The sequence below is a fragment of the Brachyhypopomus gauderio genome, chromosome 13 (assembly GCF_052324685.1).
Source record: "Brachyhypopomus gauderio isolate BG-103 chromosome 13, BGAUD_0.2, whole genome shotgun sequence".
NCBI classification, from domain to species: Eukaryota; Metazoa; Chordata; class Actinopteri; order Gymnotiformes; family Hypopomidae; genus Brachyhypopomus; species Brachyhypopomus gauderio.
This window is the reverse complement of record NC_135223.1, coordinates 6,063,203-6,090,783: the sequence shown is the minus strand read 5'-3', so window position 1 is coordinate 6,090,783 and position 27,581 is coordinate 6,063,203. Positions and strand designations below refer to the sequence as shown.

At 43.9% G+C, this 27,581-nt stretch overlaps 1 protein-coding gene across 1 annotated transcript; it reads left to right on the top strand.

Annotated features, from left to right (window-relative positions):
- On the top strand, positions 1 to 27,581 carry LOC143473460 (uncharacterized). Its single transcript, XM_076970468.1, has 2 exons — positions 1 to 133; positions 19,460 to 27,581. Exon 2 carries the CDS (start codon positions 19,582 to 19,584, stop codon positions 21,028 to 21,030), a length of 1,449 nt encoding a protein of 482 aa, XP_076826583.1. The 5' UTR covers positions 1 to 133; positions 19,460 to 19,581; the 3' UTR covers positions 21,031 to 27,581.

Sequence of the window (27,581 nt, the reverse complement as noted above, 5' to 3'; positions counted from 1 at the left end):
CCTACCGTCACCATCGGGCATTTCAGACCACAGGTTTCTTAACCTTAATATCAGCATCCGTCGTTTAGTTGTGTTGCATCTATTAGTCTACTGTGTTGGTGTCTGGACGTGTTGGACTACTGGTTGACCTTCTGTAAGTACTTAACTTAGTAGTACGTAACACTAACAAGTAATATTTTTAACCAGATAATTTTGTTCGTTCCGGTGTTACGGTAAATTCAGTCCCCCCTACAGTGCGCATGTCGAAATCATGACGTAGTGCTGCGGGAGGCTCAGACGGGCTCTGAGTGTTTCTCGTTGTTGCTCTTGTATTTCTTTCTGTTCCTCCGGGTAAGCGGTTTCTCACTTAGTTTGAAATAGATCCATATAAACTCGTACTTAAAAGCATAAGAATGTTGTTATAACAGGGTTTAATATTAAAGATGAGCTAGATTTCATTTCGTTTTCCACTCCGTATATCCAAAGTGTTTCATTGAGGTCTAATCTTTTATAGCGTTTATGTAAAGCTATGTTACTCTGTTCAGACTCCAGTGAGGATGGTGTATTGAGCATGAATCATTGCTGATATGAATAAACTACATTATATGATACAGTAATGAGTCTGTAGTATTATTTCATATACATTCGCTGTTATAATTGCATCTTGGAACGTTTCTTACTTTATATTTTTAATCCATAGCATTGTTTACAGTGTTTCAACACAACCCAGTTCAGCTAGCGTGGATATTCAGCTGCAGTAATCATGCTGATAAACTATATATCTGTTACCATTTCACACAGTAACATTTGAACTATCTGTACCTCCTTTAACACTGAGAACACAGGGGGAACTGAATTTACCGTAACACCGGTACCTCACGATTGAATCTCGTGTCATGGCTAAGTTGGTCGAAAATTCAATGTTGTAAGCTGTTTTTATAATAGATGTTATACCGCTTACTAACCCAGCCAGATATTTGTTACTATACAAATATTACTACATTTGGTTCTTTTGTTTAGTAGCTCAGTGACTAAGAAAAAAGCTAGTTAGTAGTAGTTTGCTAGTAGTTTTATTATAGTTATTGACGTGCGCTTCTGATAATACACCAGCGAAAAGGAATAACTCACTGAACACGAACATAACTGGTTAAACAGGGATTAATTTGAACAGTTATATAGCTTTATTATACAGTACATTAGCTTTAACTACATAAAGCTCAAAATAGTTTCTTTAAAGGCTTACGCAGAAGATTCTGAGATTAATGTCCTTGTAACGACTCGGTGAAGCAGGCTTGACGCAAATGCAGGAGATCTAATATTTACAATAATTTATTAACACACATGCAAGGAAGACTACAACAAAGAAGACATGAAACACAGACAAACCAAACAAGACTACTTACAAACCACACACAGACAAATCAAACAAGGCTACTGAAAACAACCAGGTGATACTACAGTAACAAACATCTCGGTGAACACGGACAGAACCACTGACTGGGAAAGTTACACACAAGAGACAAGCGATAACCAGCAACTGGTAAGACACAGAGTAGCTGGGCGGTATGACCAAAATTATCACTATTCATCGGTGACTATCGGTGACTTTTGCTCGTCAAATATCGGTTTCACGATATTTGCACCCCCCCCCCCCCCCCCTGCATGATACGTTAACTACATTGATTGCGAAAAGAATTACAGCAGTAGTATGGTGTTAATTTTGGGACAAATGTTTTGTTCATTTGAAAATGAGATCTGAAACTGAAAGTTACAGTGTTGAGCCTGAACATCGAAAAATACCACAATCGATTCAAAATAAAAATAAGTGAAGCAAATGTTTTTTCAGTTTAAATACAATTTTGATTCAATTCTGTATTTATTTTGAATCAATTATTTTTTTTCAAGTTTCAGGTTGCTGTATATTTAGATATTTGAGGTTTAATGTATTTCAGATTTCAGACTTTTTTTTCAGATTCAGATCTTATTTTTTTTAGTTTCGGATCTTTTTTTTTTTCACTTTCACATTTTTTTTTTCAAGTTTCGAAGCTGTTTTTTTCAGTTTCAGATCTTCTTTTCAGTTCAGACTTTTGGCCCCGATCTAACGTGAGGGGCGTGGTATTAACGGATAGGGGCGTGGCCAAACGAGTGACAGCACAGCAAATCATTCCTGAGAGCCTTCCACAATGTTGCCTGATCAAAAAATGACAGGCTTTTACACTTTATATTGAAATAAATGCAGCAATGAAAGAGTCCTGTTAAGCGAGACTGTCTGGAAAGGATTTATGTTAATAACTTAGATACACTGTGATGATTGTTCAGACTAATGTTTCTAGCTTTGCACCCAGCACTTCGCGCTCGTCACTGTTTTGAACACAGCGCGGTGACTCCATACGCCTGCCTCTGCTGACAGACATCTAAAGACTCTTTGGTGACTCTGCGTATCGGCCACTCATTTAAAATCATCCCGACGAGCTCCGAATCACCATTTGTTGAAATGAAGATGGTTCATAACTTTTGTTTGAAAATTATGTTGAGTGAAATACTAGCCGACATCCAGCTAGACAGCTCTATATTACTAGTTCAGAATACTGTTTAGCGATAACGTCGAATTAAGATTATAGGAGGGTACGTGAATCTACAGTGGTAGACCGTTAACAACAGCACTAAATTTAAAGGGTTTATTATTTTAGATGTATGGTTATCAGTGAATGTTCCTACACGCCATCAGCGTCATTTAAACCTCTGCGAGCGAGTGGCATCGCATTTAGTATCTGTGCAATTTTTAGTATATTTCGCTTTGTATTGGTTTCTATTGTTAGTCTAGATTGTCAGCCGAGCGGCTCCCGACATAATCGTTAAACAGCATCCTGAACTCGTAGTTTGGAGCTGTCGGTTAGCTCCGAATCGTTCACCCAACATAAATTAACAAACAAAAAATATAAACCATCTTCATTTCCACGAATCCTACAAATGCAATGCCACTCGCTCGCAGTGGTTTAAACGACGCTGATGGCGTGATGAACGTTCACTGATTAATAATCTGTAATAAATCTTTATTGTTTATGTTGTGACGTGGGGGTAAAGTGTTATTAATGGGAGGACACACTTGCTGAGAAGAGCATTTTATATAAGGGGTTTCACATTTAACATTAACTTAACTACGTTAATATAATAGAAGACACACGGACTTCAGCACAGCACGCACGGTCACAGATAGACTTCTTCTCCCGTCCCCACCAGCCAGGTCACATACACATCAAGTCAAATCGTACCGTTTGCCCTCTAAGCCCAACGTGAAATCATTTTGTTGTGCAGTAAAATGTCTCAGCACCAAACTACTAAGCATTTTTAGCCGATGGTCACCTGATAAACTACTCGCTCTAGCCCAAATAAGTGATAGATAACGTGAGGACGACCACATACAAATAATTAAGGTAGAGTTTGCAAATCTATGTGTTAAGCTGAACGTTTTCTGTTGTATAGGTTTTGTTAGGCAACATAAATTAACACATTCATTTGTGAAAGAAGAAACGGGAAGTTCCCCATTACCTGTGAAAAATGCCCATCTGCATTCGTGTAATGACAACAGTCAGTAGCCTATAACTCCTTCTCCTACTTTTTGGTCTTTTTACTGTCTTAATTGTAGGCCTATATTGATTTAATAATTGCAAAATATATGCAACAATGCCTGCAGACAGTGGAGGGTAAACAGAAGTTAACTGAAGGACTTAACAATGACTGTATATAGTTAATATTGTATATGGATTTTATCAGTTGGCGGTGTGACTTTTTCCATTGAAAATTCACGTTTAGAGAATGTTACTAATAAAAGTCAAATTTCATTCAACATGCGCTTGTAATTTTTTAATAATGAATTGTTCCACGTGCGCTAAAAAGTGCCCCCCCCCCCAGCACTTGCCCCCCAAAATGTCTGTGCACGCCACTGCCCATGCACACACCACATACTCTCATACAGAACACATACTCTTTAACGATAATGTCGAGTTTAGATTAGTGGTAGACAATGAGTGGCAGTAGCCGCTCGGTGGTTGATAGCTGATGCTGCGGTGTTACGTGAACTGTGGATTTTGGGGAGGTTGTTTTCTCTTTCGGTTAGTTTTGGTTTAACAGATAGATTGCTTGGTTACGGGTGGATTCTGTCGGCCAATCGAAGATCGTGATTTGGATGAGGGGGCGGATCTTCGGCTTCATAATCTGCATGACGGAGTTGCTGGAAGTTGCCGGGAGGCGACGCGAGCATTTACTGCCTTTATGGTTGTGTGTGTGACTTTTGAGAAACTGTAGCTCATGATTCTCATGCGAGAGGTGAGGGTTTGTGCGATGGCTTTTGTCATGAATTGTCATGAATAGTGTTGTGAAAATCGCCACCATGGAGTAAGAACGTAGTAGCATGTGCACACTTGTATAGACACCCATGCAGAGATGTTATATAAGAAACACCAGTATAGAGGCGGGCACCGTGTATGTATATTTGTTTGAGATTATCGTCGTAGATATATTTTCTTTATGTTAGTAAGGTGTGAGTCTTGCTTTGTTAACTTAGTGTAGTATATTTTGTTTGTTTCTTTTCTTTGGTGCCGTCTACTGCTCCTTTCCTTGGTTGGTTTTTATTTCCTTGGTTATTAATCATGTATTTTTGTACGTACGTGTCTGTTCAGTGTTTTGCTGCGTAGAAAAGGCTTATACCCATTACCACTCTGCAGTAAAGTTTTCTTACGTATCCGTCTGGTTTTCGCGTTCTTCTTTAATTTCATCTTGTCCACTACGCACATGCTACTACCCCACACACCCCAAATCTAGACCCATGACATCGTGGGGTCGTATAAGACGTAATCTAGACTAACAATAGAAACCAATACAAAGCGAAATATACTACAAATTGCACAAATACTAAATGCGATGCCACTCGCTCGCAGAGGTTTAAATGACGCTGATGGCGTGTAGGAACATTCACTGATAACCATACATCTAAAATAATAAACCCTTTAAATTTAGTGCTGTCGTTAACGGTCTACCACTGTAGATTCACGTACCCTCCTATAATCTTAATTCGACGTTATCGCTAAACAGTATTCTGAACTAGTAATATAGAGCTGTCTAGCTGGATGTCGGCTAGTATTTCACTCAACATAATTTTCAAACAAAAGTTATGAACCATCTTCATTTCAACAAATGGTGATTCGGAGCTCGTCGGGATGATTTTAAACGAGTGGCCGATACGCAGAGTCACCAAAGAGTCTTTAGATGTCTGTCAGCAGAGGCAGGCGTATGGAGTCACCGCGCTGCGTACAAAACAGTGACGAGCGCGAAGTGCTGGGTGCAAAGCTGGAAACATTAGTCTGAACAATCATCACAGTGTATCTAAGTTATTAACATAAATCCTTTCCAGACAGTCTCGCTTAACAGGACTCTTTCATTGCTGCATTTATTTCAATATAAAGTGTAAAAGCCTGTCATTTTTTGATCAGGCAACATTGTGGAAGGCTCTCAGGAATGATTTGCTGTGTCACTCGTTTGGCCACGCCCCTATCCGTTAATACCACGCCCCTCACGTTAGATCGGGGCCAAAAGTCTGAACTGAAAAGAAGATCTGAAACTGAAAAAAACAGCTTCGAAACTTGGAAAAAAAAATGTGAAAGTGAAAAAAAAAGATCCGAAACTCAAAAAAATAAGATCTGAATCTGAAAAAAAAAAGTCTGAAATCTGAAATACATTAAACCTCAAATATCAAAATATACAGCAACCTGAAACTTGAAAAAAAATAATTGATTCAAAATAAATACAGAATTGAATCAAAATTGTATTTAAACTGAAAAAACATTTGCTTCACTTATTTTTATTTTGAATCGATTGTGGTATTTTTCGATGTTCAGGCTCAACACTGTAACTTTCAGTTTCAGATCTCATTTTCAAATGAACAAAACATTTGTCCCAAATTAACACCATACAGTAGAGTAGTGACGTGTCGTTCGCCGGCTCTTTGAATTGAACGATTGAAACAGGGAGCCAGCCATTTTTTTCCTTCGGTATCTCGCTGTCTCTCCACCTCCCTGTCGTTGCGCTTATGCGCAATTCCAGTTTTTTTCCAATGTCGTTTTTATTTGTCCTTCGGTGCCTCGCTGTCTCTGCCTCTCCTTGCGCGTATTGCTCTGCTTCTGCCAGCGCAATGAACAAAGTCATGTTTCGAAGGTGGAATTCAAACACTTGTACGTCATTTTCAAGGTCCATTTTCAATATTTCCCAGCACCTTAAACTTAATTAAGTTAAATATTTATACATATATTCGAACTGATTCAAAATAATTCGCTTTTTTATCACATCGATTCAGTCAGATAGTTATTTGTTGTGAAACGAAATACAATTACATTTTCGATATTTTCAAGTATTTTAGCCTACTTTAGCACTTTTCAAACCTGGAACACAATGCAACATTACAATTCGTCAGGTAAATGTTCCTTCCCCTGTTTTTAAAGGGTGTTTCTTTTATACTACCACATATTGTTTCAGAGAACACAGCAAAGAATGTCTCCACTACCCGCATGTCAAGCGTGTGCTCCACACATCTGACCAATCAGACGCAGCTTTCAATTAATAATGTGGTGGGAAAACACTGAGAAAAAATGTTATCTCCACTTTTTTTGTGGAAACGGCAGGCAATTGGCCAAGCTGTATTGCGTTATATTTTGATATTACTGGCTGAACATATTAAATCCTGTAGACTACATATACAGGTGCATCTAAAAAAAATTTGAATATCATCAATAAGTTAATTTCAGAAATTCAATACGAAAAGTGAAACCCATATATAAATTCATAATAAACTATCTATTTCAAGTGTTTATTTCTGTTAATGTTGTTGATTATGGCTTACAATCAATGAAAACCCAAATTAATTATCCCAGAAAATATGAATATTATATAAGACCAACTGAAATAAATTATTTTAAATTCAGAAATTGATCTGAAAACAGTGGTAACAGGCAACACACCCAGGGTAAAAAGTAGAATAAAAGGTCCTTTATTGAAAAATGGACCTGCCGTATTAATGCCTACCGGTTTCGGTGACCAAATCACCTTCAACAGGGCAGTAAAGTCATGGCAAGTAACAAAATTCACAGAGCTTATAAAGCACAAACAAGATGATGATGTCAACTGTGATGTCCAATCCGAGGGCACCTTGCTCCCAGGACCGTACCATCTGACTGAAAAGGGGGAGAGTGGAACCGGCCTAAGTCTAAAAGAAATAAGAAATGCTACAAAAACAAATAGTGATTGACACTTTACAAGAAACACTTAAAATCTACCTCATCATTGAGGCCAGGATATTTATCAGCTTGAAGCCTAATAATCCATCGCGTTTCTTGTTGTGCCAATTTTTTTAGGCGGTCCCCCCCTCTAACGAGGGGGGCCACTTGTTCAATGCCGATAATGCTGATGGCATGAGTGGTTCTTTCTGAGGCGAGAGAGAGGTGTTTGGCCATAGCATAATCCGTATTCTTTTTTCCGATGGCATACTTATGATCCCACAAACGATCACGTAGCCGTCTTTTGGTCTGCCCCACATAAAAAACAGGTGCATTTCAAAAGATAAATGATAAAGCAAGAATTACAGTTTATAAACTGTCGAATCTGATACTCTCTCCCTGTTGTGTGTGTTTTAAAAGATTTACACTGTTCTACCTTATTACAGTGATTACATTTAAAACATTTAAAACAACCTGTCGGTTTTGAGAGCCAAGATGCAGTGTTATTGGTCCTGAAATGGCTGTGAACAAGCTTGTCCCTCAAATTTGGAGCTCTTCTAAAAACGCATCTAGTGGTGTATTGGTGGAGTGGTGTGAGGGAGGAATCTGCTTTAATGATTTCCCAATTATTCATAATAATCCTCTTAAATTTATAGGATAATGTGTTGTAGGTGGAGATAAAATTAATGTTCATCCCATTATCAACATTTCGTTTACTGTGGTTAAAAGTTCACTTCTAGCTTTCTCATACGTTGATTCCCGTGCCTCTTGGATTACAATTGTATCGTAACCTCTCAGAGTGAATCTATCTTGTATCATGTTGGCTTGTTCACTATAATCATTATCTGAGCTACAGATGCGTCATGTCCTTATAAACTGGCCTTTCGGGATGTTTCGCTTCATAAAATGTGGATGAAACGAATTAAAATATAAAATAGAGTTGACATCAGTGGGTTTGCGATATAAGGTAGTATTGATCCACCCATTGAGGTCTCTATATAGGGTAAGATCTAAAAAATGAATATCTGATTTGGAGTGCTCTAGGGTCAGTTTCACACAAGGGTGTGTGTTGTTGATGTAATCGTGGAATGCTAGATGATTGGCTTCAGTTCCTTTAAATAAGATAAGAATGTCATCAATATAACGACCGTAATATATTAAATGATTAAAAAAAGGATTGTTTGTCTCATTGTAGACAAACTGGGCCTCCCACCAACCCATGAAGAGACAAGCCAATTGGGGAGCATACTTAGAGCCCATGCTAGTGCCACACAGCTGTAGGTAATAGTCACCATTGAAGGTGAAATTGTTGTGGGTCAGTGACCACTCCAATAGTAGTAACAGAAAATCTCTCTCTCTCTCCTCAGTGTCGTTACTCTCTAAATAAAACTTAACTGCATTTATATCTGAGTCATGTGATATATTGGTGTATAGAGATTCTACATCCATGCACAGAAAAAAATCGAAATCCACACTTCTGAGACTGTTCATGACATTCAACACCGATGTAGATTTTTTTATGTAGGAGGGCAAGGTCTCCACCAGAGGGTGTAAGTGATGGTCAATGTAACTTGATGCTTCCTCTAAAAGTGAATTGTTTGCAAGATTCAAGCCTGCTGTTTAGATCACAAACAAGCAGAAACACAAATGCTTCTATCAAATGCTTCTAACACAAATATAGATAGATAGATAGATAGATAGATAGATAATTCACCAAAACGATAATTTAGGGCCTCTGTTTTTTCTTCTTGATGAGGCCTGTATTCCGAAACTTGGCCCCAGTCCGAGTGAGCCCGCGGCTTTGTTCTTCTTCTGCATCTTGATCACTCTCTGCGTCGTCCTCGCTGTCGTCCTCGCAAGGGTCAGCTTGACCCCCCGCCGCTGCTCTGAGTGTCTCTTGATCTGGAGGCGGGGGGAAGTGAAAAATCGGTGAGGGGAGTTGAAATTTCACAGCTGTGGTCGGGTCTGCTGCTGGTGCTGATGGGGCAGCCAGCAGCTGGGGCGGTGCCGCTTGTGATGGTGGTATTGTCAGCTGGATTGGGGCTGCTGATGTTGGTGGTAGTGCCAGCAGATAAGTAGGTGCTGCTGGTGTTGATGGCAGCGTCAGCAGCTGAGTTGGTGCCGCTGCTGTTGTTGGTGCTGACAGTGGAATGGGTGCCACTTGGGTTACTGCTTGCGCTTCCACTCCCGGTTCGACCTTTATGTCAGGTTTTCGCTGATGGTGTTGTTCTTGAGGGAGTGGTGGCTGCGCCTGGCCCGGTTGCTCGTCTTGTGTTGCTGGTGGCGGTGGTGGCGCTGGCGGGTCCCTCTGTGGTGCTGGATTGGCTCGAGGTCTCGGGGGGGCAGCGTCCAGGTCGGGATCAGCCTGCAACTTCAAGCACTGAGATGGTTGAGACGGACCTGCCTGCCTGATTCTCTTACCTGCTTCTTCCTGCCACATTCCAACTGCCTTCCAATCAGCCCAAAACTTGCGTCTACCTTTCCTATCTACTTGCTTTTCCCCTTCAGCCAGCTTATCTCTTAATGCATTTATTTGCTCTGAGCTAAACGACCCTTTAGCTGGAAAACCAAAGTCCGAAACCCATTTTGGAAACTGTTCAACACTTTCTGCACCATAATTTTTTATCATAAAATTAACGTTGGGTGGTGTATATTTCATTGCAACATTCTCAGGCTTCCCTTTACTTTGTTTTGTGTTTCTGTTCCCCATTTTCAGTTCTTACCGAGAGACCTTTTTTTATTTAAAAATAAATTTAGGCCTGACTTTGTGCTGCACCCGCCACGAACTCCTACGCTGGGCGCCTATTTTTCACGTACCGGTACGAATTTTCTAGGCGAATAACGACCCTTGTCTAGTTATTCCCTTACGCTATCAGTGGTCGTCACCACAAGCGCTCAGTCAGCCTCGCTGCAACTGAGATTTTTAGATACTAGACTACCCTGTCTTAGTATCGGCCGCCCTGCTCTCTTCCCTAGTTTGATCCACCAACTGTGGATACACACTACGGCGTCCGGGTGACCTGCAGCACAACAGGCATCTAAAACAATTCACACTTTTGCCTTAATGATTCGTAAACCTCGCTGGTGAAGTACCTTTCTCTGATGAGTCAGATCCTCACTCAGGAGGTCCCTTCGTGGTCGCCAAAATTGTCGTGGAAATTCTCCGTCACAACAACCGGGGTCTCTCTGTAAGAAAAGATGCGAGCTCGGAGAGTGACAATTAGTGAAAGCAACACACACACACACACACTGGTTACTTTACCAAATCACTCTGGTTTATTGTTCAAACCACCAACCCTTTTATACAGTCTTAGGGCTGGTTGGTCATGTGAAGCATTATCAGCACAATTACAGTCAGGTGATCATTCGTAAATACATGGCATGATTGAATGCATGTGTGTCAAACATCAAATGTAAGAATAATTCCGCAATCTCAGGGGAACATTTCTAGCTGGGCCTGCTGTCCGTCTGGAACAGAAAACATGTCATCTGCCTGGAACATGTCCTCACTCCCGCCTTCTCTCTGTCTAGTCTCCTTGACCTAGTGGATGACCTCAAACTTCCTCTTTCGGTAGCACACCATGTTCTTAAACACTTCTCTGGGAAAGCAGTCCAATGAAGTCTATATTTCTGATTTCTATTACAGCACACTTGCAATTTTGAACACAAATTATGCTAGTAAAGAAACAAGTTATTATACCGCTTGATAACTGAATCAATAAATGTAGTTGTTTTTTTAAATATTTCATGCATTTTAAAGTCTCTCTCACTTTCATCCCACACATAAATTTTATCCGGAAATCTGCTTTTTTCCATCTCTGCAAAATTGCAAGGCTCCGCCCCATACTTTCACTCAAAGATGCCGAAAACCTGGTACATGCATTCATTACATGCATTGCTTTATGGTCTACCTGCAAAATTTTGCAGCCAGAGTTCTAATGTCCACAAAAAAATTTTAATTTCTTTAAAAAAAAAAAAAAAAAAGCTTTAATTTCCCCTTGTATAAAGGTGTATGAACCCTGCAAACATGAATTTGTTCATTGCGCTGAAGCAATGCATGCAGTGCTTTATAAGTCAATAAAAGAATTTTAAAATCAATACGGAATTTAATTGGGAGACAATGCAGGGCTGATAGGACTGGTCTGACATGATCAAAATTTCTGAACTCTGGCTGCGGAAGCATGCGGAGCATCCTGACAGTAATGAGTTACAGTAGTACAGCAAACACTTAGAACCTCAAGCTTGGCTCGACTTGAAACTCCATGCTTAAAGTCTCATGGAAGACAAAGCTCCAGACTATTCTCCATCCTGGCTCCAAGATGGTGGAACGATCTTCCATTAGCTGCTAGGACTGCAGAGTCTATTGCTATCTTCAAGCGTAGACTGAAGACTCACCTGTTTGTTGAGTTCTTACCAGAGCACTAACTCAGCTGATACCACTTGCCGTTGTTCTTAAATTGTATGTCTGTCTATGGTTATTTGTGCTTCTTGGCAAATGCCTAACTTGTGTAGCACTCGTTATATGTAGCTCAATGGCCACAATGATAATACTATGGAGGATGAGTCAACCAATGAACTTGGACTGTCCAAACACACACTCTAGGCTCGGAAAGGAGGGCTGGGACAGAAAAAAATGCAACAGACCAAGTTGTGCAGGGACAGAGGTACAGTGTATTTATTGACAAAAAAATAATGGATCCCTTTAGGACTGACATGTGTGGATGACTAGGAAAGGAAAAAATAAAGGAAATATAAAACAAAATGATAATCCGGCTTGAATATGTATATAATGGGATATATCAATTAAACATATGAAATTCTGTTGATAAACAATAGTCAATAAAACAATTACTGGAAAAAAACTCCAAAAGACAAAGTTCCTGAATTAAGTTATTGTAAAATTGCTAGTTTTATGAAACACACAGTCAACTTCACAGAAATTGGATTTAGCTCAACTCTGCATGAAAATCTCATCACTCCCTGAATAAGGACTTTTGTGTATATAACAGCTGCTTAACTTGAAAATAAATTGATAAAGTCAATGTCGGTTTTTTTCCGTGTATGAATCAGTTTGTCCCAAAAAAATGTTATATGTCTTCACTACCCGGGTAGACTAAAAAGTGGTGTGGGTGTCAGGAATGGCAATCACGCCCGTGACCGCCAGAGGGCGCCATCACCCGAATATTGATCTGCACACCTGAACCTGATCGGCTACTCATACACGCCCTACTTAAGGACTCTGCTCACACAGACCAGTGCGAAGTATTGCCTCCCTGTGTAGCATTACCAAGCCGTATTTACTATCCTGTCTGCATTCCTGGTTACCGATCCTAGCTCTGCCCTCTTGTCTTACGCCTGTTTGCCTAGCCCTTCTGTACCTCTGCCTGCTGCTATTGGACTGTCCTGGTTTTTTGACTCTCTGCCTGGTTTTTTGACTCTCCTTTTTGCCTTGCCCTTTTTGTACTGTTGCCTGCCTTCCCTACGGGGTCTGCTCAGTCCTTGTGTTTGATTAAAACTCCTGTTATTCCACCTGCGTATGGATCCCTCACTACCTTCGGGTACGCCACCGTTAGAGAATACTTCGCCGCCACCGGATCCAGCAGGACTGCCAGCGCTCCAAGCCGCGGTGATGAACCAGGGACGCATGCTGGGAAGCCACGAACAGCTACTCAACCAACTGGTATCCGCAGTTGATGGCTTGTCTCGCACGCTACAAGGTCTCTCCCTTACTACTGCCCAGTCAGCTGCGCCTCAGCCCTCGCCACCGCCTGTTCCCTCACCACCTGTTTCAGACCCCAGTCTGGGGCACTCCGCCCCTGTGCGTCTAGCGATCCCCGATAAGTACGATGGGTCCCCAGGTCTCTGTCAGGGGTTTCTGTTACAATGCTCGTTGTATTTTAGTATGTTGCCTACAGCCTTTCCTTCTGAAGCCGCAAAGATCGCATTCGTCATGTCACTGCTTACTGGGAGAGCCCTCAAGTGGGCTACGGCAGTTGGGGGTACGGCCACTACAGGTCAGACTTATGCTGCATTCGAACTCAGGTTCAAAGAAGTCTTCGACCACTCAGAAACAGGTCGTGACCCAGGGGAACAACTCCTGCGCCTCCGCCAAGGTCGGTCGTCTGCTACAGAACACTCCCTGCAGTTCCGCACCCTCGCCGCAGCCAGCGGCTGGGACGAGAAAGCCCTACTTACCGTGTATCGCCAGAGTTTGTCTGACACGCTCCGAGCTGAACTAGCATGTAAGGACGACAACTTGTCGTTAGATGATTTGATACGCCTGTCTATCAGGCTAGATAATCTGATTCGGTCACGGAGGAGTTCTGCCGTAGCCACCACAGCCCCAGTATCCCCCTCGTCTACCCAGCCTGAACCCATGGAAGTGGGACGTGCTCGCCTGTCACAGACCGAAAGACAACGGCGCGTCCAGGACAGACTCTGCTTATACTGTGGCGAATCAGGTCATTTCAGAGCAAACTGCCCCGCGTTGAGTGGCGGAGCGACTGCTCGAAGGGTGAGTCCTGTTATCTCCTTACCCTACGACATACGTAAGATGACTCTGCCTGTAGAAGTAATGTGGGGTGTTTCTGCGCCTGTTGTTGCAGCCCTGGTAGATTCGGGAGCAGCGGGAAATTTTATCGACCATCAGTTCGCGACCCATCTGTCTGTTCCCCTGATTCCGTGTACTACTCCTCTCCATATCAAAGGGATCGACGGCAAACCTGTCGGATCGGGTGCAGTCACCGAACGCACCATTCCAGTCAGCGTGCGAGTGGGTCTGTTACACACTGAGACGGTGTCATTTCACGTCATACACTCCCCAGAACATCCCGTAGTGTTGGGGTTTCCCTGGTTAGCTCAACATAACCCCACCATTTCATGGTCGTCAGGAGAACTGGTTAAATGGAGCAAAAAGTGTCACGAGTGTTGCCTACATACAGCAGTCAGAACGACTAACATTGAAAGCCCTGTCGTCCAGACTACAGTTAGTCTCCCTCCTGAGTATGCTGACTTCTCCGACGTCTTTAGCAAAACTAACGCTGCTACTCTGCCCCCACATCGTCCCTCTGATTGTGCGATTGAGTTGATGCCCGGTGCGATTCCCCCCAGAGGGCGGGCGTACCCCCATCAGGAGTTGATGCAGTGGGTACACACAGCCCCGACCTCTGGGCATCCGGGTATCCTGCGGACCGTGGAGCTGCTTCAGAGAAAGTACTGGTGGCCTGAGCTCCAGAAGGATGTGAAGGACTTCGTAAACCGATGCGACATTTGTGCTCGTTGTAAGACCCCCCGACGCCTGCCAGCAGGGCTACTGGTGCCTCTACCTATCCCTCAGCGGCCCTGGTCGCATCTCTCCGTTGATTTTGTGACTGATCTCCCCAGGTCCCAAGGAAACACCTGCATCCTGGTGGTGATAGATCGGTTTTCAAAGGGTTGCCGACTGATCACTCTGCCTAAGCTGCCTACTGCCATGGAAACGGCTGAGGCTATCTTCTCCCATGTATTCCGGCTTTATGGGCTTCCTGAGGACATAGTGTCAGACCGGGGACCCCAGTTCACGTCTCGGGTATGGCAGGCGTTCTGTAAACTGTTGAATATCTCAGTGAGCCTGACGTCGGGGTATCATCCCCAGAGCAACGGGCAGGCGGAGCGTCTGAACCAGGAGATTGGCCGCTTCCTCAGGTCCTACTGCAGCGACAGGCAGGGGGAGTGGAGTCGTTTCCTGCCCTGGGCAGAGTATGCCCAGAACTCTCTCACCCACTCATCCACCGGTCTAACCCCTTTCCAGTGTGTCCTAGGTTTCCAGCCTCCCATGTTCCCATGGTCGGGGGAACCTTCAGATCTCCCTGCAGTGTCTGACTGGTTTCGTCACAGCAAACGGACCTGGGAGGCGGCCCATGTGAGACTCCGAATGGCTATCCACCACCAGAAGATCCAGGCCGACCGCCACAGACGGGCGGCTCCCGTGTACTCACCTGGCCAGATGGTGTGGCTTTCCACCAAGGACCTCCGTCTGAAGACACCATGCCGGAAGTTGAACCCCCGCTACGTGGGGCCTTTCGAGGTCCTGGCTCAGGTTAACCCCGTTTCCTACAAGCTTAAACTTCCTCCTACTTACCGTATCTCGTCCACCTTTCATGTCTCGTTGCTTAAGCCTGCACAGCCCTCCAGTCTGTCTCCTGACCTGCAGTCGTCCCCGCCACCTCCGCTGGACATCGACGGTGGCCCGGCCTACTGGGTGAACGAGCTCCTGGACTCCCGCAGACGGGGGCGTGTGTTGCAGTACTTGGTGGACTGGGAAGGGTACGGACCTGAGGAGCGCAGCTGGGTCGACGCCCACAAGGTCCTGGATCCCTCCATACTCCGTGACTTCCACGCTGCCCACCCGGATCGCCCTGCGCCGCGGCCCGGGGCCGTCCCCGTCGTCGTGTCTCTCGGGTGGCTGGAGCCACCCGTTCAGGGGGGGCTGATGTCAGGAATGGCAATCACGCCCGTGACCGCCAGAGGGCGCCATCACCCGAATATTGATCTGCACACCTGAACCTGATCGGCTACTCATACACGCCCTACTTAAGGACTCTGCTCACACAGACCAGTGCGAAGTATTGCCTCCCCGTGTAGCATTACCAAGCCGTATTTACTATCCTGTCTGCATTCCTGGTTACCGATCCTAGCTCTGCCCTCTTGTCTTACGCCTGTTTGCCTAGCCCTTCTGTACCTCTGCCTGCTGCTATTGGACTGTCCTGGTTTTTTGACTCTCTGCCTGGTTTTTTGACTCTCCTTTTTGCCTTGCCCTTTTTGTACTGTTGCCTGCCTTCCCTACGGGGTCTGCTCAGTCCTTGTGTTTGATTAAAACTCCTGTTATTCCACCTGCGTATGGATCCCTCACTACCTTCGGGTACGCCACCGTTACAGTGGGTGTGTATTGGCGCATTTCCACTAGGGCCTGCTTGGCGCGGCACGGTTCGATACGGATCGATTCGCAACGGAACGGTACGGTCGCGTTGTGTTTCCATTACAATGGTGGACCACCACAATGTGGGTGGAGTCGCTGTTTGCGCGCAGGTTGTAGTGTCGTGACATCATTTGTATGCGACCACAACACCGGTCGATGCCCCTTAACACATACCATTATTGTATATTATTTATCTTTATCTTCATTATGGTATGTGGTTGCTCTAATTATTGATAATAATTTGGTATTACTCAAACAGGCTGAACACACCCTGCATAAAAAGCATCAGTCATACAATCAAATGAAATCAAACTTTATTATGAAATATAGATATTTAAAGTACAAAATATGTAAATATAGTTATAGTTAAAAAAAGTGCAAAAAGCAAATTACCTAAAAATAATGTATAGCTTTATATGAAATAAATATTTATAGTACTACAAGCAACATTTTGTGTGCTTTTACTGGCGTCTGTCTCGCATGGTGTTCACAAGTTCGCCAAGCACCCCGAGGAAAGCCCGGTTGAAGGAAACATTTTCCGCCAACTCCGCTCTCCTCAGCTCGGCTTCTTGTTCTCGGGCCTCGCCACAATCACGGAGCAGCAGCTGGATGTGCTCCTCACGCTGCTCGGATGATGCGGGGGAGGCGGGAGGTTCCAAAGAGGCGCTCGCCTCGTCAGTGGAAGGGGAATCTTGAACGTAAAAAATAACAAATATTAAACACAAGCATTCTCGTGAAAGCAACAACAATATAGCGTAACTGCACAAAATGTGTAGCACGTCATCGCTGCTCATGCTTTGTTTATGGCTACAGCTAACTAACAACTAGCAAGGCTAAGAGCTAGCTATTGTACAGTAGTGACTGTGGTGGTAACATTAACTACAAACACAGCTCTAAATTCCTGCGTTTACAATAGTTGCGTTCATATTACGTTCATATTACATCTTTTACGAGCCTAGTAAAACTGAAATCACAATACACTCACCATTCTCCGTGGCCTCCAGCACCGACATTGTCGTGTCCAGCACGTTTTCTCTTCCGTTACTGGCTGGCCGGTGACCGTATATGGCATCCATTTGCTGGAACCATTTCCAGTCTTTGCGGTTTGCTCCGCGGTGTCCGTTATGGTCCTTCACCGCCCGGTAATCGCTTTTAAGCTTTTTTAGCTTGGACCGACCGGCACTGCAGAACGGACCGCTGGTAGCCATGAGTGGCCATTAGCACGGAAACCTCGCTAAAAACCTTTACATTTCTAGTGGCCCCGTCCAGTTCGCCCTGGATTTTTTGATCACTGATTATTAACAGAAAAGTTTATACCCCGGCGTTTGACCATGGAACAGACTTCGCTCCTTGGGTTTTAAAAATGGCTGAGGAGTCCATAGCGGAGGAGTCGCTCTCCTGTCGCAACCTGTGACGACACTCCCTGGCCAATCAGTGTCATGCTGTTCCTCCACGTCACAGAACTGTACCGCTTTGGAACGGTTAGAACCTAGAGCGAGTAGTCAACAATGTCCAAACTCACCAGAGCCTCTCTCCACCACTTTATCCACTAAAAATGGCGAGAGTCCACTCAGCTCACAGCTTGACGACAATTGAAAAGAAAAACGCCAATACTGGACGTTTTAGGTCTCTTTATCACAAGTAAATTTTTACTAGCTTTACTAATTTGGCTCTCGTTCAGCTCAAAACTCGCTCTCACACCATGTGCTTGAGAAAGGAAAAACGACAGGGGAAGAAGGGGGGAGGGGAGAGAGTGGGAGGGGCAAACGCACCCAATCCACAGACTGACCCAGCAATAAGCAAGAGTGCTTATTTTAACAGGGTTACACTTGCAAAACACTAGGTAATGATACTGACTCCTGTAGTTTAGTAGTAGTCTGACTCAATGGTGTCTTGAATTCTGGCCTATCTGTACTATTTCCTAGGATGTATTCTGTGATCAGAAGCAAAGCACTTCGTAAGTCGCTCTGGATAAGAGCGTCTGCTAAATGCCGTAAATGTAGTCAAATCTGAAGCTAACAAAGGCGTGCACCAATTTTTCTGCATCATCCTGTGATAATGCATTTCTTAACTTGGCAATGTTGTGGAGATGTAGAAAAACTATCCTAGTAGCATTATCTATGTATTTATCAAATGATTGGTCAGAGTTGAGTATGACGCCTAAATTTTTGGCTACTGTGCCAGGTGTAATAGGGTCTGCAAGATTAATAACTTTGAGGGAACCGAGTCTAGTGTGCAGGTAGTACAATTTAAGGAAGAAATTATTTTCTCTAATTCTGATTGTGGGAGTGGATGAAAAGCATCAAGCTTTTCTCCCAATGTAAAATTTAAATCAATATCGACCAAACCAGGTGACATACCAGTTGTACTGCTAATAAAATGTTTTATATTTTGTGTAATATTCTCTATTTTATTATAAAAGAAATCTATAAATACATTACTAGTGAGGTTTACTGGAATCTGAGGTTCTGCGCCTGCTTGATTTTTTGTAAGTTTAGAAATAGTATTAAAAATAAATCTAGGATTGTTTTTATTATTCTCTATCAGTGAGGCTAAGTATGCTGAGCGTGCTTTAGTGAGTGCCCGTTTGTAGTCAATAATGCTATCCTTCCAGGCACAGTAGAATACTTCCAATTTAGTAGATCGCCATTTCCGCTCTAATTTGCATGCAATTTGTTTTAAGTTTCAAGTTTGGTCAGCTTTTTGGATCTAGCCTTTTTATATTTTAGTGGAGCTACTATATCTAGAGCTGATCTGAAGGTATTCTCTGTGCAGTCAGTTAGACTATCTAACTCCTCTGGATTGGTTGGCGAGTGGGCTAAAGCAGTTAAGTCAGGGAGGTTTTCAATGAACTGTTGCTGTTGATGAATTAATCAAGCGCTTTATACACTGCCGAGGAGACGGGCAGGTATTTAGGCTGAGATGAAACTCGAATTGGACTAAATAGTGGTCAGAGATTGCTGCGGTTTGCAGGAGTATATTTATATTATCTACGTCGATACCCAGCGTTAAGATTAAATCTAAGCAAAGCAGCTCTGTAGCACCATGAGAAAGAAAGGAAGGAAAATAACAACTTTTATTATGAAGTTTGAGCCCTACAAAATAAATGTCTATAGACTGAACATCACAAATTGTCTGTTTTCATTTTAGTGAAGGAATGAAGCCTAGCTCTTCTCCTGATGGTTTTTAGTATGAATGTCTTTAGTATTGTGCAGAGCCCAAACACTTCTCATAATTGTTTAATCTTTTTTCCCTTTAGAAATCAATGATGTCCATTGACACATCTTCTCCTGCTGTGTCCTCTTTCCTAAATATGTCAAATTTAGCCACATAAACACATTTATCTATGAGGAGTATGTCAGACAGCTGAAATCAGGAAACATGGAAAAGGAGAAAAGCTACAACTGCTCAGAGTGTGGGAAGAGTTTTAGTCAGCAAAGTTCTCTCAAGCAACACCAGTGCATTCACAGAGGAGAGAAGCCGTATCACTGCTCAGAGTGTGGGAAGAGTTTCACTCATCAGAGTAATCTCAAACAACACCAGCGCATTCACACAGGAGAGAAGCCGTATCACTGCTCAGAGTGTGGGAAGAGTTTTAATAATCATGGTAATCTCCAACGACATCAGCGCATTCACACAGGAGAGAAGCCGTATCACTGCTCAGTGTGTGGGAAGAGTTTTACTAATCATGGTGATCTCCAGCGACATCAGCGCATTCACACAGGAGAGAAGCCGTATCACTGCTCAGTGTGTGGGAAGAGTTTTACTAATCATGGTAATCTCCAGCGACATCAGCGCATTCACACAGGAGAGAAGCTACATCATTGCTCAGAATGTGGGAAGTTTTTTACTCATCAGAGTAGTCTCCAGCAACATCAGCACATTCACACAGGAGAGAAGCCGTATCACTGCTCAGTGTGTGGGAAGAGTTTTACTAATCATGGTAATCTCCAGCGACATCAGCGCATTCACACAGGAGAGAAGCTACATCATTGCTTAGAGTGTGGGAAGTTTTTTACTCATCAGAGTAGTCTCCAGCAACATCAGCACATTCATACAGGAGAGAAGCCGTATCACTGCTCAGTGTGTGGGAAGTGTTTTTCTCAACGGAGTAATCTCAACCAACACCAGCGCATTCACACAGGAGAGAAGCCATATCACTGCTCAGAGTGTGGGAAGAGTTTTAGTCAACAGAGAAGTCTTCAATTGCACCAGCGCATTCACACAGGACAGAAGCCGTATCACTGTTCAGAGTGTGGGAACAGTTTTAATCGTATGAGCAGTCTCCATGAACACCAGCACATTCATACAAGAGAGAAGCTGTATCACTGTTCAGTGTGTGGGAAGTGTTTTTCTCAACGGAGTAATCTCAACCAACACCAGCGCATTCACACAGGAGAGAAGCCGTATCACTGCTCAGAGTGTGGGAAGAGTTTTAGTCAACAGAGAAGTCTTCAATTGCACCAGCGCATTCACACAGGACAGAAGCCATATCACTGCTCAAAGTGTGGGAAGAGTTTTAATCGTATGAGCAGTCTCCATGAACACCAGCGCATTCACACAAGAGAGAAGCCATATCACTGTTCAGTGTGTGGGAAGAGTTTTTCTCAACGGAGTAATCTCAACCAACACCAGCGCATTCACGCAGGAGAGAAGCCATATCACTGCTCAGAGTGTGGGAAGAGTTTTACTCAGTACAGTCAGCTCCAGCGACACCAGCGAATTCACACTGGAAAGAAGCCATATCACTGCTCAGAATGTGAGAAGAGTTTTACTCAGTACAGTAATCTCCTGCGACATCAGCGCATTCACACAGGAGAGAAGCCATAACATTCAGAGTGTGGGAAGAGTTTTTTCTAATCTCTGTAATCTTAAGCAGCACCAGTGCATTCACACATGCAGAGGTGTCAAGTAACAAAGTACAAATACTTTGCTACCTTACTTAAGTAGAAATTTTGGGTATTGATACTTTTCTTTAGTAAAAAGTCAACATTTTACTCCTACACCTTTATATTTTTACCCAATTATCTGTACTTTATACCTTGTTAATCCTATTATATTTTGTTGTTCAATTTGGCAGGACACAGTTAAAAGAAAAACTATCCAGATAGATCGTGCCATCCAGATAAGATTGTGATCTGACTGTTGGGATGAGAAGTATAAACATGTACCATTCCAACACCCTGTTGCGTTTGTGCATGATCTATCACACATGTCCAGTTACACTCCAGCAATGACATAGCAGACATGTAGCTTAGTATGAAGATGTTCATGGCAGACACTCGAGAAATTGAACAAAATGTCCCAATTAAGCACTAGCGAGGAAGTTGGTAGCCAGGAAGACCCTGAACTGTATATCAAAAGTCACCGGGGTAGGTTTTTGAGTTGTTATTTGTCTTGTCATCTGTGTATTTGTCGTCATGTTAATAAATGTGTCATGTACCACTCCCTCACTGCCCCCACCTTGCCACTGGGACGATATGGTTTTAATAAATTTGCATTGTACTGAAATGTTTTCCTTTTCAATGGGCATATATGCAGCTGAAACAGGTAGCCTAGTGCCTAGTGCACCCCCCATTGACATTTTACAATAACATTATGGCTTTTATAAAAATGTTTTCTTTGGGAAGTGTAGTGCACTACAGACCTTGTGACTTATAATATACAGTGGAGGAAATAATTATTTGATCCCTTGATGATTTTGTAAGTTTACCCACTGACAAATATATGAACAGTATAATTTTAAGGTTATGTTTATTTTAATTGTGAGACAATATCTAAATGGAAATCCATAAAATTGCATTGTATAAAATATATACATTTATTTGCATTTTGCAGAGAGAAATAAGTATTTGATCCCTCTAGCAAGTAAGACTTAATACTTGGTGGCAAAACCCTTGTTGGCAAGCACAGCAGTCAGACGTTTTTTTGTAGTTGCTGATGAGGTTTGCACAGATGTCAGGAGGAATTTTGGTCCATTCCTCTTTGCAGATCATCTCTTAATCATTAAGATTTTGAGGCTGTCGCTTGGCATCTCAGACCTTCAGCTCCCTCCATAAGTTTCCTATAGGATTAAGGTCTGGAGACTGTCTAGACCACTATGTGACCTTAATGTGCTTCTATTTGAGCCACTCCTTTGTTGCCTTGGCTGTATGTTTTGGGTCATTGTCACGCCGGAAGACCCAGCCACAAGACATTTTTAATGTCCTGGCAGAGGGAAGGAGGTTGTCATTCAGGATTTTATGGTACATGGCTCCATCCATTCTCCCATTGATGTGGAAGTAGTCTTGTGCCTTTAGCAGAGAAACACCCCCAAGACATAATGTTTCTACCTCCGTGCTTGACAGTGGGGACTGTGTTCTTTGGGTTATAGTCAGCATTTCTCTTCCTCCAAACATGGCGGGTTGAATCAATACTCAAGAGCTCAATTTTTCTCTCATCTGACTACAGCACCTTCTCTACATCACTCAGAATCATCCAGGTGTTTATTGGCGAAATTCAGATGGGCCTGTACATGTGCCTTCTTGAGCATGGGCACCTTGCAGGTACTGCAGGATTGTATAACCCATTACGGCGTAATGTTATCTATGGTTTTCTTGGTGACTGTGGTCCCAGCTGCCATAAGATCATTAACAAGGTCCCCTGTGTAGTAGGGGTGCAGGAAAAAATTGATTCGAGCTCGAATCACGTTTCTAACATTGAACGATTCAGAATTGATTCTCATTTTTAAAAAATCTGAGGACAGTGTGTATTTTATTTAAAATAATTAACACTCTTGAGCCAGTGTGTCTATGGACATAGATAATGCCGTTTGCTGTGATGTATAATTAAAGTCTAGCTCTTATAAATGCATAGAAACGTAAATCAATAACATAATATGTAGCGTCAGAAACTGATCAGTTCAGTTAAACGTGTTCAGTTCAGTAGATATATGCGGCTTATAGAAAATACGGTATATATATATATTTTTTTTTCATCTGTGAAGTGGAAGTTCTGGCAGCTAATATAAGCCTACCCATTTTATTAATGTAACAGCACTTTTATTTGTGGAAGCACTTTCATATATTTTTTATTTTTGTGATTTGTTAAGGAGAAACGTGTAATTTTGTTTCTGGAAGTGGCATGTTCTCAGAAATAGGCAGCTAGCCTAAGCCTAATTCTTGTACGAATCAATTTGTTGTTTTTACAGAAAGAGCAGTATTTTTGTATAATAAAACGAGCCTCCGAGAGCCGTTTCCCCCGACGGTGGGAACCGCCACGAATAGCCCTAGAACACCTTCCCTGGGAAGACAGGGGACAATACATTAAACAATGGCACAAGCACAAACACGCACACAGGAACATTAAACACAAAGGGCACAAGAGGGAACAGGGGGTTCGGTAGACACACAGACTGGAACAGGCAGCCACGACAACGCTTGGGCTGCCTGCCAGAGCGCTAACGGTGGCGCCACCCCTCTTGGGAACGCAAACAGGGCGGGCGAAGCAGGCGGAGCAGGCGGCGGAGTCCCTCCAGTCCTAGGCGCTGCGCATCCAGCGCGCGTTGCGCTGTTTGGTGCGCCCGTGGACCTTGCGCCCAGTGGCCTCCTTCGAGGAGCATCGGCCGCCTTCTTGGGCACCACCGGAGTCGGGACTCGGCGCCGTGCGCTGACTGGTATCCGCAGTATCTCCAGAGGCGCGCCGAACCCCCACCTCGGGTCGCTGGCTGCGCCGAATCCCTCTCACGCTCCTGGGGTCACTGCTGCTTCACCCCTCAAGGTGTCCATCGCCTCTTCCTCCACCGAGACACTCCGGCTCAGGGACATCGGCTCCTCGGCAGTCGTGCAGCGTGAACAGTCCATGCTGCTCCCTGCTGATGGGGACCGAGGAGCTTCCTTCCCCGAGTAGGCGGTGCCCCCCAAACACCCAGAGCTGTCTCCCTCCTCGCTCTCGTCATCGCGCTTCGAGGGCGAGGAGCAAACGGACAGAGGGCGGCTGACGTCTTCTTCCTCCCCGTAATACTCGGTAGGAGCCAAGTAGATGGAAGGGGGAGGACTGCCATCGTCCTCCGCACCGTGATGTTCGCCGAGATCCGAGAGGACGGATGGAGGTGGACTGGCTTCTTCCCCTCCCTTACCGTAGTACTCAGTTGGAGCCGAGTAAACGGAAGGGGAAGGGCTGACTTCCTCCTCCTCCTCCTCTTCGCTGGAGTGCTCGGCAGGCGCCGGGTGGACGGATGGGATGGGGCTGCCCTCTTCTCCTTCGGAGTCCTCACTCCCGAACTCGACCTCAGGGGGAGAGAGGGCAAAGGTAGCCACCCCCACCATTATTGGCTTCCCATATTCCTCCTTGGGGAGAGCCAGGGTTGGAGCGTGGGGAATCTCGCTCCAGAACCTTGCGGCGGCCAGGCGGAAGCATTCCGCCTCTGTCTCGTCGCTAGCCGCCTGGGCTTTGCGCAGCAGGCTCGCACATACTGGGTCTTGCTGCATGCCCGGTTCATGCACCTCGGAGCGACGCGCAGGGGAAGAGCCGTGACGACGTTTGGCCTTCTTCTTCCTCTTCTTGCGTGTGGAGGTGTATCCTGGCATCTTGGGGCTCGTCTTTATGTCACGCTTGATGGAGGAGGCACGATGAGCAAGAACGGTGCAACACAAAACGTTTATTAACAAACTCTGACCTGAACGCTCCGGGCGGAGCGCGAACACAACAGACACTCACTCACGCTGACACGAAACTTTAGACAAAGACTAGCACAAGACATTGTGCGAACGCACATTAAATAGGTGATATACACAGACCCACGTGATCTCGAGACAAGGCACAGGTGAGACTACGAACACGCTCACGAACACGCTCACAAACAACCCACACCCACGGAAGTACAAAAATGGACATAACAGCACGCAGACAACGTAGCGGCACGCCTACAGGGAAGGGTCCGGGACTGTCACCGTAACAAATGTAGTGTTCTGGGTGTCGGCCTAAAACAAACATGTTGTCTTGGATTTACCTTTCTGTGTTTAACATTATTGCAATCTGTTGATAAAACCTTTACAATTATAATATCTTTATAAATGTACTCTGCTTTCATACCAGCAGAAAGAAGTAGCTTGTTTTGAATTGAGAATCGTTTTTGAATCGGAAAATAATCGTTTTTGAATTTAAAGCCCATCACCAACGTGGGACGACAAAACAGCGTGATGACGTCAACAACGACGCAGTGTGACTGCAGCACGCGTAGAGGTGCCGAAGCCCCACTACACATGCACATCTGCATCCCAGCATCATCTGTTCCTTGTGAAAGGATATTTTCCTTAATTATGTCCTCCTTATAATTTCCTTATAATTATGTCCTCCACTGTAACATAGTCAGAACGCACCACAGGCCCTGTGAGGCGGCCTGTGTTTTTGTCCTTAATGGCATTTTTCCCCTTTACATTACTTTTATACTTTTAAGTAGTTTTGAAACCAGTACTTTTATACTTTTACTTGAGTAAAAAGCATTAGTTAATGCTTCAACGTTCAGAAGTATTTTTAATTAAATTATCATTTTGACATTTAGCATCTAACATCTGCCTGTGTGTTATTATTGTAGTGACAGCCACCTCACTATCTTCAGATCAGTCACACATTGGTGATGACACACAAGCTGAGACCTCTAATGGATGTACACATCACAGAATACCTTCTGAATAGAGGAAGACAGGTGTGGGTGACATCATGGCCACATTTTTATAATGTCAAAAGAAACGGCACAATTAATTCATGCAGGGGGAGCAGGTGCAGGAGATGTTTGATGGCTGAAGGCTGCAGATCTGGAGTCAAAACGAAAGCAGTGCAGAGACGCTACAAGCCCTTCATTCCCTCTGTTATCATGGGGAATGTAAGGTCTGTCGCTAACAAGATGGATTAGCTGAGCGCACTGCTCCGGACCCAACGGCAATACTGGGAGTGTGCTGTGTTTTTCTGATTCGTGACTACACGCGTTCATCCCGGACATCCCGTTTCCATCCCTGGCTTTCAGACGATGAGGGTGGACAGAAACGTCGAGCTCAGCGGCAAGAAGAAGGGTGGCGGGGTTATACTGTTTGTGAATAACAGATGGTGTAATCCTGGACACATCACGCTGAAAAAGTGTCACTGCTGCCCTAATATTGAACTGCTAGCAGTCTGAATGTGTCCGTACTATCTTCCATGTGAACTGACGGTAGCCATTGTTGTTATTGTTTACATCGTGCCAGCAGCCAACACGGAAGTGGCGTGTGACGTTGTGGTGGAAAATCTAACATTTTCCTTGATGCTATGCTTTATTTAGTATATGTTCATCACAATAGTCACATAATGAATAGTGCTCTTTATGTATGTTAATCATGTAAGTAGGACATTGAAGCCATTCAGTGCCTGGTATGGCTCAGTAGGCCTTAGAATTGTATTGTCTTTCCCCTGTACGTCATCGGCCCATTCCCAGGACTTCATGTTCCTAGACTGACCTCGCTCTTATCCATACTGGAGGTGCCAGCTGGTCTCTTAGTCTCTCTTAGACTTGGAAGTGGCCACGTCGGCTCTCAGACCATCACGAGACCACCAAGCATGGATGGGGCGTGTGAGAGCGGCCAATATACATTTGTCCAATCGTGTGAATTATGCCAATTATGCCAAGTTTATCCAATCATATTCATTTAATCACCTCATGTTCACCTCGTGAATATCATGTGTGCTTATGGATTAAAGTATAAAAGTTCTGAGTGGGGAATTAGCTCTCTTTCGCAGATGCCTTGTGTGTTTGTAACAGAGATTGTCTGGATTAACCCATACATGTTTAATAAATTCATTTTATTTTATTACCTTACCAAACTGCTTCTGACTTTTATTGTGCTCACCATTTGAGGTTTACAGAATTTCAACCACAATGTCATCCATTCCGTTTATCGCGAGAGTCCAGACTCAGCACCCCAACGCACTAATAATAATTTCCAGGGACTTTAACAATGTCATACTTTCCACCACAGGACAGAATGCATAACGGATTATATCAACTTCTGCACAGACACTGTTGTTCCATTCAGGAAGGTACGCTGTTTTCCAAACAACAAGTCCTGGATTACTAAAGACCTGAAGGGGCTACTCAATAGGAAAAAACGCGCATTCCAAACGACAAGGAGCAAGTGAGGCTGGTGCAGAAGGAGCTGAGATGGAGACTGAGAGAGAGCGAGGAGGCCTACAGGACAAAGCTGGAGGGAAAGTTCCAGCAAAACAACATACGGGAGGTGTGGACTGGCATGAAGCAGATTACTGGCTTTAAAAGAAGACAACTGACAGTTGGGGGCAGCGTGGATGAAGCCAACAAGCTGAACATATTTTTCAATAGATTCAGCACCTGTGGCGGCTGGCCAATAGGGGGC

Bases quoted from the DNA above. Each gene is read 5' to 3' on its own strand.
- LOC143473460 (XM_076970468.1), top strand. From the start codon at position 19,582: ATGGAAAAGGAGAAAAGCTACAACTGCTCAGAGTGTGGGAAGAGTTTT.